Below are 15,990 nucleotides of genomic sequence, written 5' to 3'. Positions count from 1 at the left end.
CACACCGCACTTCAAGTTTACACATGGAGCCCGCTCATTTAGAGGTTCTCTCTTGCCGTGACCATCGGCTTCATTGCGGCTCAACAACACTTATCCAGTCGTGGATTTGTCATGGAGTGCATAATGAGGCTCCCAGGCCTCGATATCATCTACACACAATTATCTACACACAAAAAAAAAAACATGAGAAGATGATATTGCAAGAATTAAGTAGTACGTTGAATAAAAAGTGCATCAGATTTGTTTCCGCTGAAACACAAAACAAAAATGTGGTGGACATGCAGAGAAAGGCAATGAGAAAGAAAATAAACCAGTATCCATATTTTCATTTGGAATCGGCAAGTATGAAAAACATGGATAGGTGCTTGCGTCGGCGGCCGATACCAGTTCCAGCCACTCTCTTGTAGCCATTTTATGATCCCACATCTGACAGATGCCCATTAAGAATTTATTGCAATTATTTTTCATCCTTTTGGAGGACGCCCACCAGTTTCCTATACGCATTATTGAAAAATTAAAATGTTTTTTGTTTTGTTTTATTCAAGACATAGGTTTAGGCTTTACTGGTTAACAACATGAACAGGGACAGTCGCTTTTTCATCTAATCTGGCTCTCTTTAAAACTTTAAAACAACCACCGTTGTTTTCTTAAGATAAAACCAAGGGGCAGCAGATACAATGAAAACAGCAGAGGCCCCAGAATAGAACCCTGTGGAACACCTTACGTTTTGTTATAAATGTGAATTCATATTGCACATAGGCCTATATGTCCGGCCAACGAACCCATTTAAAGAAACCACTGTTTTAGACCAATCTAATGTAATGCTAATTTATGTGTCAGCAATCCAATATTAAGATCTTTAGAGTGACAAATACTTTGACAACTCACTGAAATCCATATGAAGTAGAAGTATGATGAAAGGTGATGATGGTTTGCCACAGTACATAATACTCCAATTAATCCATGTATTTTATCCTTTTGGGTTAAATCATTTCCCAATTTCACCCACTGACATTCACCACTAATAAATTACAAGGTTCATTTAAGCTGCATTTTGATGTCATAAATGCGTTCATCAATTAGCTTAATGGAGCCCAAACAACATGCAGTTCATTAGTACATTATACTCATGAGCCTCACAATCTTTCTCCCACAAGACCACATATCAACAGTGTGAAATGTCAAGTAAGCTCCTGGGTAAGCAAAGACAAAATAGACGGACAGCAAATCAATATGTCTCTTTGTCCTTGACTTATGATGTGAAAAAAGCATACAAAAGGGTTAATACACTAGAACCAATGCAAATACAGTGACACAAAATGTCACGTCAATGTCTTGTGCGGCAGGGAGGAAGCCGTGGAGTGTGAAACGAAAGAGAAAAAAAAATCCTCACTGTTATTTAACTGCAAATGCTCACAGGCTTGCTTTTGTGAGAGCTTATAAAGAGGAGCTGGAGGTTTTGGCAGCATTCTCGCTGGCAGGCTGTTGTGAACATCTGGCCATCAGCAGATTGTGTTAATCTATGGGCTGCACAAAAAATCCTCTTTTATGTCTCAAGTGTGAATGGCTCCGGGGATGAACTCTTGACGAAGATTGTTTTTAGCCACGGCAAAATGAAAAAGCATAAATATCCTTCACGATTATATTTCTATAAGATACTATTCTATAATCGTATTATCACCGTCATTTCATATCATTTTTTAATGCTCCAATGTTTACATTCTTGCCTTGATAACAGGAAGTGGTCAACATCTGTCAAAATATGGAAGACAGCAACCTTTACACTAACTTACTTTGTACATGAATGTGTGATATGATTTAATCTGTTGGCCGCTCTCATTCTCAAAGGAACTCCTGAGGTTGAGCCAGTCCGTTTAGTCATGCTGGTCAACATTTGTCATATCTGAAAAAAAAAAACTTCTGAAAAATAAGGACATTTATTGGTGGATTCCAGGGTCAAACACCTGTTGTGAATTTTGACGATAAGCTTCTCGTTAGAGAACGAACATCAACAAGTACTGAAACATTTAACAGTTGGACAAGTGCATTCAAAAGCTTAGAGTAGGTCACATTAAGTTCACCTGTAAAGGTTTGAATGCATTTTAGGCTTGTCCTGAAATTTCACCCAAAAGCCAAATATCCCAAACTTTTTGTGAGTAGTGTATGTCGAACAGCTTTTTCAGCTACTAATATGAACTCGCGTTTGCAGTTCTTTTGTGGGATATAAACAGACAAAATTTAAATATTGCCATTTTTGTAATATATTCTGTGAATAAACAATACCGGGAGCCTCAGTAATGTGTAGAAGAATCATATACTTATTGGTCAGTGATCCAGCCAAGTCAAACACTAATTAGCTTAATGTTTATATTAGTAATGATAAAGGCCTGTCACAGTTTCCTGCTGAAAAGCCGGACGTTCAAATATGAATAGCATCAAGCAAAGACAAATTCATTGCGCTGCGGTGAAATGTGATTTCTAGTGAAGGGGTTCCTCAGATCGACAAAATAAGAACAAGAAGGTCAAAGTAGCTCAAGTCTCCTCGAGGGTCCCTCGCTGTTGCAGAATGGCAACGCCTGTCAGGATCACAGAGCGTGACGGTTCCGGCAGGGGTCGGTCTGGTCGCTTGAGCTCTGAGCTTTTAAAATGTTCAAGCTTTCTTTCTTTCAAGTTTACTGAAGATACTTTTTCTTTAACTTTACTTCTTTAGTATTGATTTTGCATTTCCAATTTTGAAAACTTAATAAAGAGTAGCTCTTGAAGTGAACAGGCAGAAGTACATTTGTGCTTGACGGTCAATTAGGCGCCATAAATTAAATGCATCGCATCTTAAAAACGTGTTTTCGTGGCCCCTTTGACGTTGCATAGCGTTCACAACAATCATGCGAACACAAGCATTTGTAACAGCAGCACAGCAGGCGACTCAGTAGATAAGAGTGGATGTGTTGACACTTCAACATGAGAGGAGCGCACCCGCCATATTTTCCTTCCTGATAAGTCGATGTTTGAGGATTAAAAGGCTTCTCGCGCCGTCTCTCCATCCGTCAGCTGTGTTGTCCTCTCACAGTGCCTGCTTTCACTTTTTGCAGCATGTCACCACCTAGTAAAAGAGATCTTTATCATTCCAGAGAGGCTTGCGGTCCGCCACCGACTCTCAGGTACACTTTAGTCACCTGAGGCAAGCGTACAAAGGGCGGCGCCGGGTTGCACTAATGCCTGCCGTGTCTTCTTCGACCTGCAGATGATGGCGTGGAGGGCAAGAGGGAGGCGGGCGGCCAGGCAGGAGACTCCAAGGAATACTGCGCCTCAGATAAGGACATCGTGGAGGTGGTGAGGACTGAGTACGTGTACACGCGGCCGCCGCCTTGGTCCGACGTGCTGCCCACCATCCACATCATCACGCCCACGTACAGTCGGCCGGTGCAAAAGGCCGAGCTGACGCGGCTGGCTAACACCTTCCTCCACATTCCCAACCTGCACTGGATCCTGGTGGAGGACTCCCAAAGGAGGACGCCTCTTGTCACGCGCCTCCTCCGAGAAACGGGCCTCAACTACACCCACCTAAATGTGGAGACGCCCAGGAACTATAAACTGCGGGGGGACACCAGGGACCCTAGAATCCCCCGGGGGACCATGCAGAGGAATCTGGCGCTCCGGTGGCTGAGGGAGACCTTCAACGCAAATAGCACTCAAGCTGGAATAGTCTACTTTGCTGATGACGACAACACTTACAGTCTGGAGCTGTTTGAGGAGGTTAGTGCTCATTTTACACATTTTTCTTCTTCTCATCTTCTCAAGACTGGTAAATAGTCAGGAAAGAACAACAAAAAAACGTTAATATTTTGATGCTTGCATGACTGGGGTATAATGAAGTTTTGCTGATTTTTGTAGTTTTTAATAGAAGAATAGCACTCTATAGTCAATTTCGATTTATAAACATTCAGTAATGACAAAATGAAATAGAATGTAAAAACATAAACAGTGTTTGCCACATTTTTGCTTCAATTCATTGGACATTGCTCAGGGCTCAGGTAACGAACATTTACAGCTCATCTGACTCGTCGCCTGAGCCTTGAGCAACTGTGATGTCATTTTCAGTTGACAGCACGTGACAAAATGGCCGCCCAGAGATGGATAAAACCATCTGGATTTTGCTGCTTAACTCATATTCCACAAATGCAATATTAATCAGAATAGCAGCAAAATCCAGACGAATATTTTGTTTTGTTATTTATTTATTATTATATATATATATATATAAAAATCTTATTTTTTATAAAAAAAATTTGCCACGTTAGACTAGTCTAACAGTCTAATTTTTGGGGTTGACTTCCCTTTTCAAGATGGTGGTTCAGACGAAACTCTGTTTTTGAGACTTTTTGTGAAACAATTTTGATTACATACCAAATTGCAACCTCAAGGGCGTTTGATTTGAGATGTTATGCTAGTTTGGAATACCCAATAAAGGGTTAAAATCCCTACGAGCTCAGCATCCACTCTGCTAAGAAGTGCGGAAGATCGTTGCATTGATTAGGAAGCCAAAAATCAGCAGCTCCACAGTGTCCTTTACTGACCCTATTGTGCCGCTGAATGTTCATTGTTACACTTGTACTTTATGGGAAACCGATGGCAGTGTAGAACACTGCTCAGTCAGCCTGCTTCCTAGGAAACTGTGATACATAATGAACACAGGATTCTCTCTGAGACCACTCATTATTTTGCTCCTAACAAGCACCAACAAGTTTGCTTCCATAATCAGCACACCGACCAGCAATCCATCTTGACATCAGCTGAATTCCCCGAACAGACGTGAGCCGCATCCTTCGGGTATTGGTCCAGTGGCGAGCAAAGTGTCAAGTATCGACGCAGCCTGTCATTACCTTTCGCTGGAAATCAGCCAAAGTGCTCAGTCTCCTTCCGAAGCGCTCCATCACCTCCAACAGGCCCATTTATGTGGCGGCGTAACAGCCCTGAAAGGACAAAGACGACAGAAAGAAAGAGTGCACAATAAAAGCAAAGACAGACACAAATCCGACCGCGGTGGCTGTTGCTGACACCAGAGAAATATGACCGTCGTCTGCAACCTGACAAGTGCGCAAACAAGGTCGAAAGGAGTCTGTGTGCTGTATGTCCTTTAAAACGAGGTCATCGTCTTCTAATGCCGCAACCAAAAGAAGCTTTTGCTGTTTGGTTTAGAATATAAAACCTACCTACATCTATCCCTGGATATTATTCAATAAAGTGTAATCATAAAATAGAACCTCTCTTCTATCTCAAACGCTTTAGAAATGCTGAGTTATTGCCTTATATTCTATATATATATATATATATATATATATATATATACATCCCTCTTATTGCCTTGAGCGCCATTGATCTCTTTCTAAATGCATACTTCTTAGGTCATGTCTTTAATTAAGAGCAAACAAAGAAACTCTTTAAATGTTAATTTTCTTTGCAAGTTATTGAGGTGCCGTAAAAGTGTTTGTTTTCATCTCAAATTACTTATTTACATTGTCATTTATATTTACTCTGTGGTAAGAACTATGCAATTATAGAGCTGCCTCTTTGACACTGTTCTCATCCCTTAAGAATGCAAATCAAAATTAATCACGAGAATATTGCACAACATTAAGATGCATTTTGAAGATACTCTGTGATGTGTTTGCAGTATAAAAATACATCTGCAATTTGCAAAATCTGTTGTTTATTGAAGATTATTTAAATTGCAAAAAGGCACAAAAGAACTAAAACAATTTCTTTGTTTTATAATCTTTGCATCCCCAAGGATTACGCGTTGAATACTTGAGTATTCGCTTCTTTTCTTTTCTTTTGGACTGACACATCAGTGCCAGACTACATATTACCAATACTATATGTTACTGTACCCCCCCCCCCCCCCAATAAAACTCCGGGGCGAGCAACTCTCATTTTCACCTTTTCATTCTAGATGGAAAAGTGACAAGTGTCTTGATATCGCCTGTACCACACTTCATTATGTGCTATATCGCAGGGGAATTTTTAAAACCTTTTTAGACGCTTAAATGAATGTTAGTTTTATGTTTAGATTAGTAATTAATCATTAGAATTCCTTTCAATACGATATATGCATCGGACAAAAAAAAAAGGAGTAATATTTACTTGGAAAAAAAAACCAGTAATGTTTTTTCACTCAGAAATTCTATGTACATTTTACAAAGAGTACAATTTACCAGTTCATTAAGAAAATTAAAAAAAAATTAAAAAAATAATTACTCAAGCGTTGAGAAATTAACTCATGACCTTCAGCTTGGGAAACAGCCACTCTGCCACGTGAGCCATGCCACACTTGCTGTTTGCCATTATACGCCATTACTGGTGTCCAAAAACTGGAGGTACACGGATTTCACCTGACCATCAACTACCACACACTAGCATGGCTCGGGGACCAAAGTGGCTGAAGGTTGCAGGTTCGTTTCTCAACCATAGAGTAGCTTTTTTTTTTTTTTAATAAATAAAATGGTAAAATGTCCTCAAAACTCGCCTTGTAAAACTTTACTTAGAATTTCTGAGTGAAACAACAAGTACATATTACTCTTATTTTTTTTACAGTGCTCATGTTTTATGTCTACAGTAAACTGGCCGCTGTATGTGCACTGCTGCTACTACAAGCCCCAGAATGCACTGCAATAGCTGGTGTGTGCCATGTAGTTGTCCCCTCTGTTATTTATTTATTTATTTATTTGACTCAGTGGTAGTTTTATTCCCCAATTCGGTGGTTCAGAAAGCACAGCTAAACACCAGTATATGTACTTACTGCAAGCTGCTGTACGATTCATATTCTGATTGGTTAGCGATAAGATGCAGATGAGCCGAGCACCGAAAGATGCACAGCTGGGTGTTAATATGGAAAAGACTGGGAGTGCAAAGCTGTTCAATCGCAGCATATGATGAAAGATCCACCGGCAAGCCTTTATATAAAATGATATCAGCCACCATCACATGGATGCGCAAATGAAAACACTCCCTCTCGCATCTGCCTTTAAAGCCCAGAGCTCATTAAGATGGAGCATCCTGCCAATTTGCATCTTGGTGCCTGGCACATTGAGCTCCCATCTCTAAAGTCCCACAAGCATCCAGTCTGCTTCATGCCGTTCAAGCTCCGCCGCTCTGTGATCTGGTGAGCTTGACCACAGAGCGCCACATCAGATCACACAGCCGTCTAGCGCAAGGGCTGGAATTGGGGAAAAGGAAAAAGGAAAAAAGAAGAAGGTTGATTTGCATTGGGGGTTTCAAAAGCGCATGAGGCGTAAATTATTACCACATGTTTGGCATACAGATTATTTTTGTCTTCTCACCGTCTATTCTCATTGCACCTTGATTTTTATGCACAAGAGAGGCACTGGCATCATTATTTCAGCAGCAGAGACCTTGATTAAATGACTGCTATTTCAGAAACGTTATCCTCTATTAAAAAAAACTTTTAAGGCCGCAGCAGCTTTTTGCCTTTGTGGTCAGTTTGAATGTGAATGAAAATAAAAGAAAAACATGGCTGGCAACAACTGCTGATCCTAGTTGTGATTATTCTTAGGCCAATTAAGATGCCTTCTTGAGGCTTTCCTTATACACAAGTTTCCAAAATTTTAAGTCGCGTTCATCCTGGTGACATTGAACATCTTGTTTCTGGCGTGACACCCTAAAAATTACCTCCATTTGTTTTAAAAGGGCCCAACCAATAGAGACATTGTGAGGCAGACACCAATTTTTGTAAAAAAAAAAAAAAAAAAAAATGATTACAGATTAATTGGCTGATTAAATTTCAAAAAACTATATATATAATGCGCATAAACCATTTTTTTCCTCAATGCATTTAATTGGGTGTCAATTATAAGCGTATTTTCATTTACAGTATCCACAGACCGGCCTGGTCCCTATTCCACGTGAATTGTTGTCAACTGTAAACATATTGATTAAAAAAAATAACTTTCCTTTTCGAGTTTGTGTTACCAGTTATTGAATGCGTCATTAGATTTGATTCATGTTGCACTATATTTTGTCTTTTTTTTTTTTTAAACAAAACATGGCTTTAAACAAACAGTGACATCCAGGTCAATTTCAAAAACAACATTTGAAGGGTCATCGGTCGAACCCCGGTTTTTAAATTCAGCACCCAATTTTTTCTTTCCAAGTTTTTCTTAGGAACATGAAACTTGCTCGGCCAGTTGATCATGTGCGCAAAAAAAACAAAGGAAGCCTTCCATTTCTCCATTTCCACCTACCAAATTTGAACCACATTCTGTCTACGAGATGGATTGGCAATGCTAATTTACACACACTTTGAGTTTCCCTCATAAAGTCAGCGCAGCGCATTGCACCAACGTTTAATGACCTGCCATAAAGCACCAAACAATCACGTTGTGTAATATGCATGTCGAGCCCTAGGCACCCCCTGCTGGCAGAAATTTATAGATGCAATACCATTTCCTTCAAACTCCGGCCAGCATACCTGACAACTTCCTTGTGCCTCCAACAGAAATAAAAAGGTGTTTAAGTTTTCTTTCTAAGAAGAATTTTGAATAGTACAAAAAAAAAATCAACATTTGGCAATAAATGGGGCGCTAGTAACCCAAATTTGTCTTTCCATGATTTAAACAAAGTTCTATGAATGAATGGCAATGAGCTTGCACTGAAAATGACATTGATCTTTTCATTGAAACTGAAAGCGGTTGGTGCTCCTCCATTTCTTCACCATATGAAACGCCACTGCACTTGATTAAATGACAAAGTAAGACGAATGACTCAAAGAATCCCCTCGGCCAGTCGCAGACCACATCCAACGGCGTAGCCGCAACACCTCGTTCATATATTCTCTTTAAATATGACCTCTGCTTATTGTCTCCATTGCGGACCAGCTGTTGAGCAACGCGTGTGAAGGCCTTCATCTAACAATGTGTCAGCCGTACACGGCACGATGGCCGGGTCGATAGTAACCGTCTTTCACCATGAATAATAGCAGGCTTCCGTCAACGTACTTAGTCTCGCCGTCATGTCGACTTTTTCACATGACTAATCCCTCCCTTCACTCTCCTCCTCGCCAGATGAGATCAACTCAGAAAGTTTCCGTGTGGCCCGTGGCCTTTGTGGGCGGCCTGCGCTACGAGTCCCCCAAGGTCAACGCGGCCGGGAAAGTGTACGGCTGGAAGACAGTGTTCGACCCCCACCGGCCCTTTGCCATCGACATGGCCGGCTTCGCCATCAACATGAGGCTCATCCTATTCAAGCCGCAGGCGTACTTCAAGCTTCGCGGGGTGAAGGGAGGCTACCAGGAGAGTAGTTTGCTGCGGGAACTTGTCACACTCAACGACCTGGAACCCAAAGCAGCCAATTGCACTAAGGTAATTCAATGCTTTTTTATGGTTCCTACGATACTTTTACTGGCGCTGAGCAGCGAGTGGTTAGGGAAGCCCCACAAGTTTGTATCAGGATTGTAAAATAGAAATGATGTGTCAAAATGAACACAAGCTGCTCAAATAATACATTTATTTTCACTTTAGAATCCACAATTAGATATCCGTCCGCCTACATGTTTGCACATTACCTTTTTTTCACTCACTAAAATTACTGTACTATTGAACTCAAATACACTGTCTTTTATTATTGTCTTTTTATTGTTCTTTATTTACATTGCCTAGCCCCCATTTATTTTATTTATAATTTAATTTGATTTGTTTCTCTCTTTTTTATTAAGCAAGTTTGAAGGGGTGTGCCAAAAAATCGATTCGCATAAGAATTGCGATTCTCATTTAGTACGATTCAGAATCGATTTTAAATGTCACAAAATCGATTTTATTTAAATTATTTTATACTGTCTTCCCTTTGCTTTTGTGTGCCTTTATTAGGAGCGCTGTTCATGTTGTACCCGATTTGACCACTTAGGAGCAGTGTGGTTGCACGCGGTCTGATACACTGTTAAGTTGTAGCCACATTAGAGAGTAGAAGGAAAAAGTCACAATCAAGTTATTCCAATAAAAGTTGTTTTTTGCAGCGTGGTTCTTTTGAGAGATAAAAGTGCTGCGAGTAGAGCACTAATTAGCATTAGCAAGTCAGACTGGAGCAGATCATTACGATTCCTTGAACATCTATAAATTGAAGCAAAAATCATTGTCAATCAAATCATTTTGAATCGAAAATCGTTCTTAATCGAATCGCACACCCAAAAATTGGAATCTAATCGAATTGTGAGACATTCAAAGATTCCAACCCCTACAAGTTCCATACCACTTTTTTTCAGACCGACACAGCACAAGTATACTCAAGTCTTCAGTAGTCACCAATACCGATATCAAGTACCGATACCACTACTACTTTTGATACACAAACACCCCCCCCCCAAAATTAATAAATAAAACAGTTACAGATCATTTAAAATTTTAAAGATCAATATATCACAATATAGCATTTTTCCTAAAAAAATTGCATGATTGTAATGGCAATTTGTATTAAAAAGTCTACATTTACAAAGTATATAATAATAATAATAATAATAATAATAATAATATATAAATAAATAAATAAGAAGAAAAAGAGAATTATATGACTGTTCTATTTACATTATTTTTTGATCGACAGAGATATTAACAAAACGACTGGCTATACATTTTTAACTTATTGTATTGTTTTAGTTACATTGAATAACTTCTACTGAAAATATTAGAAACTGCTCTTGTTAAGATTGATATTCTACACTTGTGCGAACATCACATTTTGTAAATTGTATGCATTCTGTTTTTAAATGTTATCATGATTTTATTTCAATTCATTATTACATTATGTATTTGTATTAAATTTTTCATTAATTTTACTTTCTTTTCAAAAAGTAAAAAACAATTGTAGAAAAGAAGAAGAAAAAGAAATTAGTAGAAAAGAAAATTGCCGTTTATATCATGCAATTTTAAGTAGAATTTGTATTATGGGATACACATGCCTTTCTTTAACATTAACTGTCATTGTCTTTTGGGGAAATTGTATGTATCAAACGCACTAGTGGTTGGTATCAGTATTGGTGATTACTCAAGATTGAGTACTCGTACTAGTATGCGGTCTGAAAAAATGTGGTATTGAACATCCCTAATATTTTTCAATGGCATATAAACGGGATGGATATGACACAATATGAAGAGTTTTTTCTTCCAAATGCAACACAGATCAGGAGTTGAAAATATACACACGAATGCATGCATACATCAAAGGAAATAATGTTTTAAAAACACAGTAGATAACAAGAAACATTTGTTCAATACTGCCATTGCATTTTTTCATGAATGTATAATGGTCCTTGGAGAAAAAAAACGCATCCTTGCACTAAGTGTGTGAGGGTGGTCTATCACTGAAAGTGTCACGTGGACGTATAAAAGCAATTAAAATGTATAATGCAGTGTCCATGCACCATCCTGCTCAAGGCCCGTGGGCAGTTTGCACTCCGGAAAAACTCTCTCCAGTCAGCCAGAGGGCTTCAGCGCGCCAGAGTCCATACGCCAAGCGCACACAGACAGAAAAAGATTCTGTCAGCCAGCCCGTGCTTGACCTCCCTCAGCCATCCACAGGGGTAAATGAAAGGCAGGCAAATCGGGGGAACCGCTGAGAGAGCGGAACAGGAGCGCGGGGGTGGGGGGGTTTAGTAGCGAGGTCAGGACACCGCGCTGATTGCAGATGAGGCGGACCGAGCGTAGGGGCGGATTTAGACGTGGGAGACAAAAATGAAGTTGCACATTGGGCTTCTTTACAAGTGTGACGGTTAACCTCGTTTATACCTATACAAAGTGGGAGTGAGCTCACGGTAGCCAATACATAATTCAGTAGAGTCGCAGCAAGATGACAGGAAGGAAGTTACTCTATCTCTTTATAAAAAGCGTCCTTGGATCCGTTGAAAGAAGAAAATAATGTTTTGGAATCACCTCACTCGCCTAAATATAGTTAACTCATTCACTGCCATTGACGGCGATAGACGTCAAAAAAATCAGTTTAACTATTTCTATTAGTTTAACATTTTTTTTCTACTTTTGTTAACAAGAGTATGAAAAGCTAGGGGAAAAAAATCATTGTACATTTAGATGAGTTAACTAGTGAAGTCATGCAATTAATTACAATTAAAAATTGTAATCGCCTGATGCCCCCAATTTTTAATATTTTCTTTTCTTTTTTTAATCGCGTCAGGTGATTAAATTTTTTAATTGTAATTAATCGCATTACTTCAATAGTTAAGTCATGATTAATTAAAAAATGTATATCTGTTCAAAATGTACAATAATTTTTTTCTAGGTTTTTATATCTTTGTTAGCAAAAGTGGGAAACATTTTAAACTAATAGAAATAGTTCAAATGAATTTTTGACGTCTATAGCCGTCAATGGCAGTGAATGAGTTAAAAATCAACGGAGTGTCACATTTGGAAGTGATTTTGAAAGGAAGAAATGGCAAACGCTAATTAACATTTATTTCTTATATTGTGTCGCTTTTGTACATTTCTTTTGGAGAAAAAGTGAAATATATCCATCTGTCTGTCTTCCTCTCTCTTCAAAAAAACACTCTCCCTCTTCACTCCCATCTACAGTACTGTCTGTTTCCCTTTCAAGAAGCTTTTACTCAGCGGCAGTATGGCGCAGAGTGTAGTTGAAAGACAGCGCTAACTGAATAAGCGTATGTTCTGTTTTTCTTTTCATCACCAGATACTTGTTTGGCACACGAGAACAGAGAAGCCCGTCCTCGTAAATGAAGGGAAAAAAGGATTCACAGACCCAAATGTGGAGATATAGCCATTTCTCACATATCTCCCGGTAAGTAAGATTGCATAATGGACCTGAAAAGTGTTAACATACGAGCAAAGATGATAGTTGAAAGAAAAATATATACCTGACCAGCCTTGGATTTGTTATGTTTGAAAACCTACGAAATTGTATTCTAACATAAGTTTTGTAGATGTGCACTTGCCTCACAGCTGTCCGACCATGCATTTTAATTTTACAGTGAATGAATGACATTTTACACTAAGAGTCAAATTATGCTTCATTTTCAAGATAAATACTACATTGTAACTTTAAACAACAGTTTAGATATGTTTTCGTTGAGGATATTACATTGTAGCATATAACCTAAAAAGAAAGTTTAATTAGCAAAAAACAAAAACAAAAAAACCATGTTATTTAATAGGAAAAATAATTTTAAAAACCATAAAAAAATGTTAACCTGAAAGTATGTGATATCCATAACGGCAATACTGTCACCAATATTTACTTGGTATCGATTGATACCAAAATCTCAAGTATCGCACAGCTCTACCGTGCGCTGATTAGCTAGCTAACAATAACAGCTAATCAGAGCTGTTAGCTAGCTAACGATAACAGCTAATCAAAGTGATCGAATATCACAAGGTCCACAATATGTTGAATCCGCCAAATAAGCAGGCACTGCAACAACGGCCACGACGTTATGACAGTGATTTTATACATTAATCAGACGTCGTCACGTCGCATACCGGCCGCTTCCCAACGCACAATTATTCAATTATGTGTCCCCTTACGTCATTGATTCCCAACTGCTTTCTCTTCTTTTTCTGCCACTTTCTTATCATTTCCTTTTCTGTTGCAGGCGTTTGTCTTTGTGAACACGCATTGATGAAGATGTCCTTTGAGGTCCAACGTATGTGGCATTCTCCAAGAAATGGACAAGGGCATACCAGTGTATTATATCAAAGCACAGATTGGCGAAGGGGCAGCTTTTATTTATGAAGTCTGCGAAAGAGACATCGTGGGTGTCTCACAGATGGCAACCTGACAAAAAGACAGCACAATTTCAACCAAGTCAGGATCTAGCAAAAAAAATAAACTTCAGCGAAAGAAATGAAAAATGTGAGAAATTCATCCAAGAAGGAAGGACAATGACATTACATGGACTAGCTGTCTTTTGGATTTTCTCCAAACAAAACACTGGAAGGGTAGGAATGTTCTTTTGATAACAATGTAATGTTTGCTTTAATTTAATTGAATTTGTTTAGGTGTTGACAAAACTACTGACCCACACATTTACATTTACTCCTGGGTTACCATAAGTCATGCATTTTAGTCACATTGAACACTTGAAGATGCCGCAGTTGGAAAATGTACATTAAAAAAAAAAAATGCACCTTTGACTTAGCACTTAAAAATACACTGATGGTATTTCTTTGTTATAACGTGTGTAAATAGAAATTCTTCATGGGAGCAATCAGGAAATGTTCAAAATGTATTGTAACTACTGTATTTATGTTGGTCCATTATGAAAAATAATAGCACAGTCAAGTTTTTGGTCAGAGGTGTTGAAAAATCAATGCTGAAAAGCCCATTTGTGTCATTTTTATTGCCGTAAAGCTTTCCACTTCTCGATGTGCAGCAAATACACACACAATCTTACCATAAGAAGCAAATTAGGGAAGGGCACGCTAATTGATTAATCCATCATGGATCATTTTTTGTGTAATTGTTTCTCAATATGAAGCAACTGAGCCAAAATGGAGTTTGCTGTGCAAACTCCAAAAGAAGAACAGATTTCATACACGGCCTTGATTATTTGAATTTCCAGTATATACCCTTATACAGTCAAAGCAAAATAATTTGGCTTAACACAGCAGCTGTATTAAGCCTCTGCGGGCAGTGACATTAATATCCGCATACATTTTCAACTTGATAAATCAGAGCTTATCTCAACGGCGCCGGGCAGAGAAGCAATTGCAGATGATTCGAACGCTGAGCCTCTGTACCGCTGCCAAGTTCTATCTAAACACACGCATCACCCACAGCACCACGCAGCAGGAGGAGAATGCATAAAGATTGTTCCAGTCTAAAGATTACATTGGAGTAGATCAAGATACTGTCTCCGAAAAGGACAAAACTTACCTTTCAGGCTGTTTTTATTTACTGCATGATTGTGCACTGTCATCTTACAATTTGATCTGCTGGGTTTTTTTTTTTAAGTTTCTATTTATTTATGTATTTATTTGAGGTACGGGTGTGCAATAAAATCAGAGCACTGTCTGCCCACTATAAAACAGCATGCACACATACTGTAATCCATCTAAGGATTATCATATCAAAAACGGAATCAGCAATAGTATATTTAAATGATTTAAAAACTTTAGAATTGTTTGAAATCCGATTGTGCAGCCAATCAGCAGCTAACAGAGGACCCACCGGCGCATAAGCAGTAGCGCTTTTTCCATATTTAATGTCACTTGATAAGCATTAACAGCTCTCCGAAGGGCTTCTAAGGCACAATACACTCCACATAAACCCTCCCTTGTTCCCTCATCTTCAGTCATCCTCATGTGAATCTCACTTTATGCATGGGACTCTTTAAGGTTGTCCATTTGCCTCTGCGAATTTGATCTCAGAGGAAGATGGTAGTTCAAGAATCAAGAAAAATAAACAAGAACATCAACTTGACTGTCTTGACTATTTTTTTCATTGATTTATTTTCATTTCACATTGTGGCTTAACATGTCAGTAGTTGGGTTTCCATCCACCCATTTTTATTGGAATTTTCAAGAAATGCGAAAATAAAACTGAATGGGCCCAAAATTCGCAAAAAGGTTTTTACGCTTAAAGGGGGTGGATTTTGAAGCGTATAAAAGAAAAAAAGAAAAACGAAAATGCGAATTTTGGGCTACGGAAACAGGTTTTGCGAATAACCGCTGGCAAGACCGAATACACGTTGCACGTTTTGACTGGATATTACGTCACAGGTACGTTTGTAGTCCCAAAGCAATGTCGGACAATAAAGTAAAATATGTTTGGGGGGGACGACAAAACAGAAATATTTTTTAATGAATATTAACGCAATTTTAGATCAAAAACAGCAAAGACACGCTACAGTTTATCAAGAATTACACAAGAAAACTCATACGACGTCATCGCACGGCGCAGTCGCTTCCTGGTCTTCTTCTTCTTTTAAACTACTGGTGGATCACATCTCTATGGTGTATA

At 38.7% G+C, this 15,990-nt stretch overlaps 1 protein-coding gene across 2 annotated transcripts in view; it reads left to right on the top strand.

Moving 5' to 3' along the window:
- LOC147171049 (galactosylgalactosylxylosylprotein 3-beta-glucuronosyltransferase 1) overlaps positions 1 to 15,445 on the top strand; it is a 76,865-nt gene extending 61,420 nt beyond the window's left edge. Inside the window, exons 5-9 of one of the 2 annotated variants that reach the window (XM_086081132.1) lie at positions 3,090 to 3,158; positions 3,242 to 3,753; positions 9,078 to 9,374; positions 12,703 to 12,810; positions 13,622 to 15,445. In XM_086081132.1, the coding sequence (XP_085937258.1) occupies positions 3,090 to 3,158; positions 3,242 to 3,753; positions 9,078 to 9,374; positions 12,703 to 12,789 (965 nt within the window). In that variant the 3' untranslated portion in view covers positions 12,790 to 12,810; positions 13,622 to 15,445. The remainder of the gene's footprint in view (positions 1 to 3,089; positions 3,159 to 3,241; positions 3,754 to 9,077; positions 9,375 to 12,702; positions 12,811 to 13,621) is intronic. The other variant, XM_086081133.1, reaches the window with a different exon arrangement.
- Positions 15,446 to 15,990: the final 545 nt, after the last annotated feature.

Source organism: Leptonotus elevatus, chromosome 7 (assembly GCF_054856555.1).
Source record: "Leptonotus elevatus isolate MCC_2025b chromosome 7, RoL_Lele_1.0, whole genome shotgun sequence".
Classification (NCBI taxonomy): domain Eukaryota; kingdom Metazoa; phylum Chordata; class Actinopteri; order Syngnathiformes; family Syngnathidae; genus Leptonotus; species Leptonotus elevatus.
Note: the sequence above shows the minus strand (reverse complement) of the source record. Positions and strands in the feature narration are given on the sequence as shown.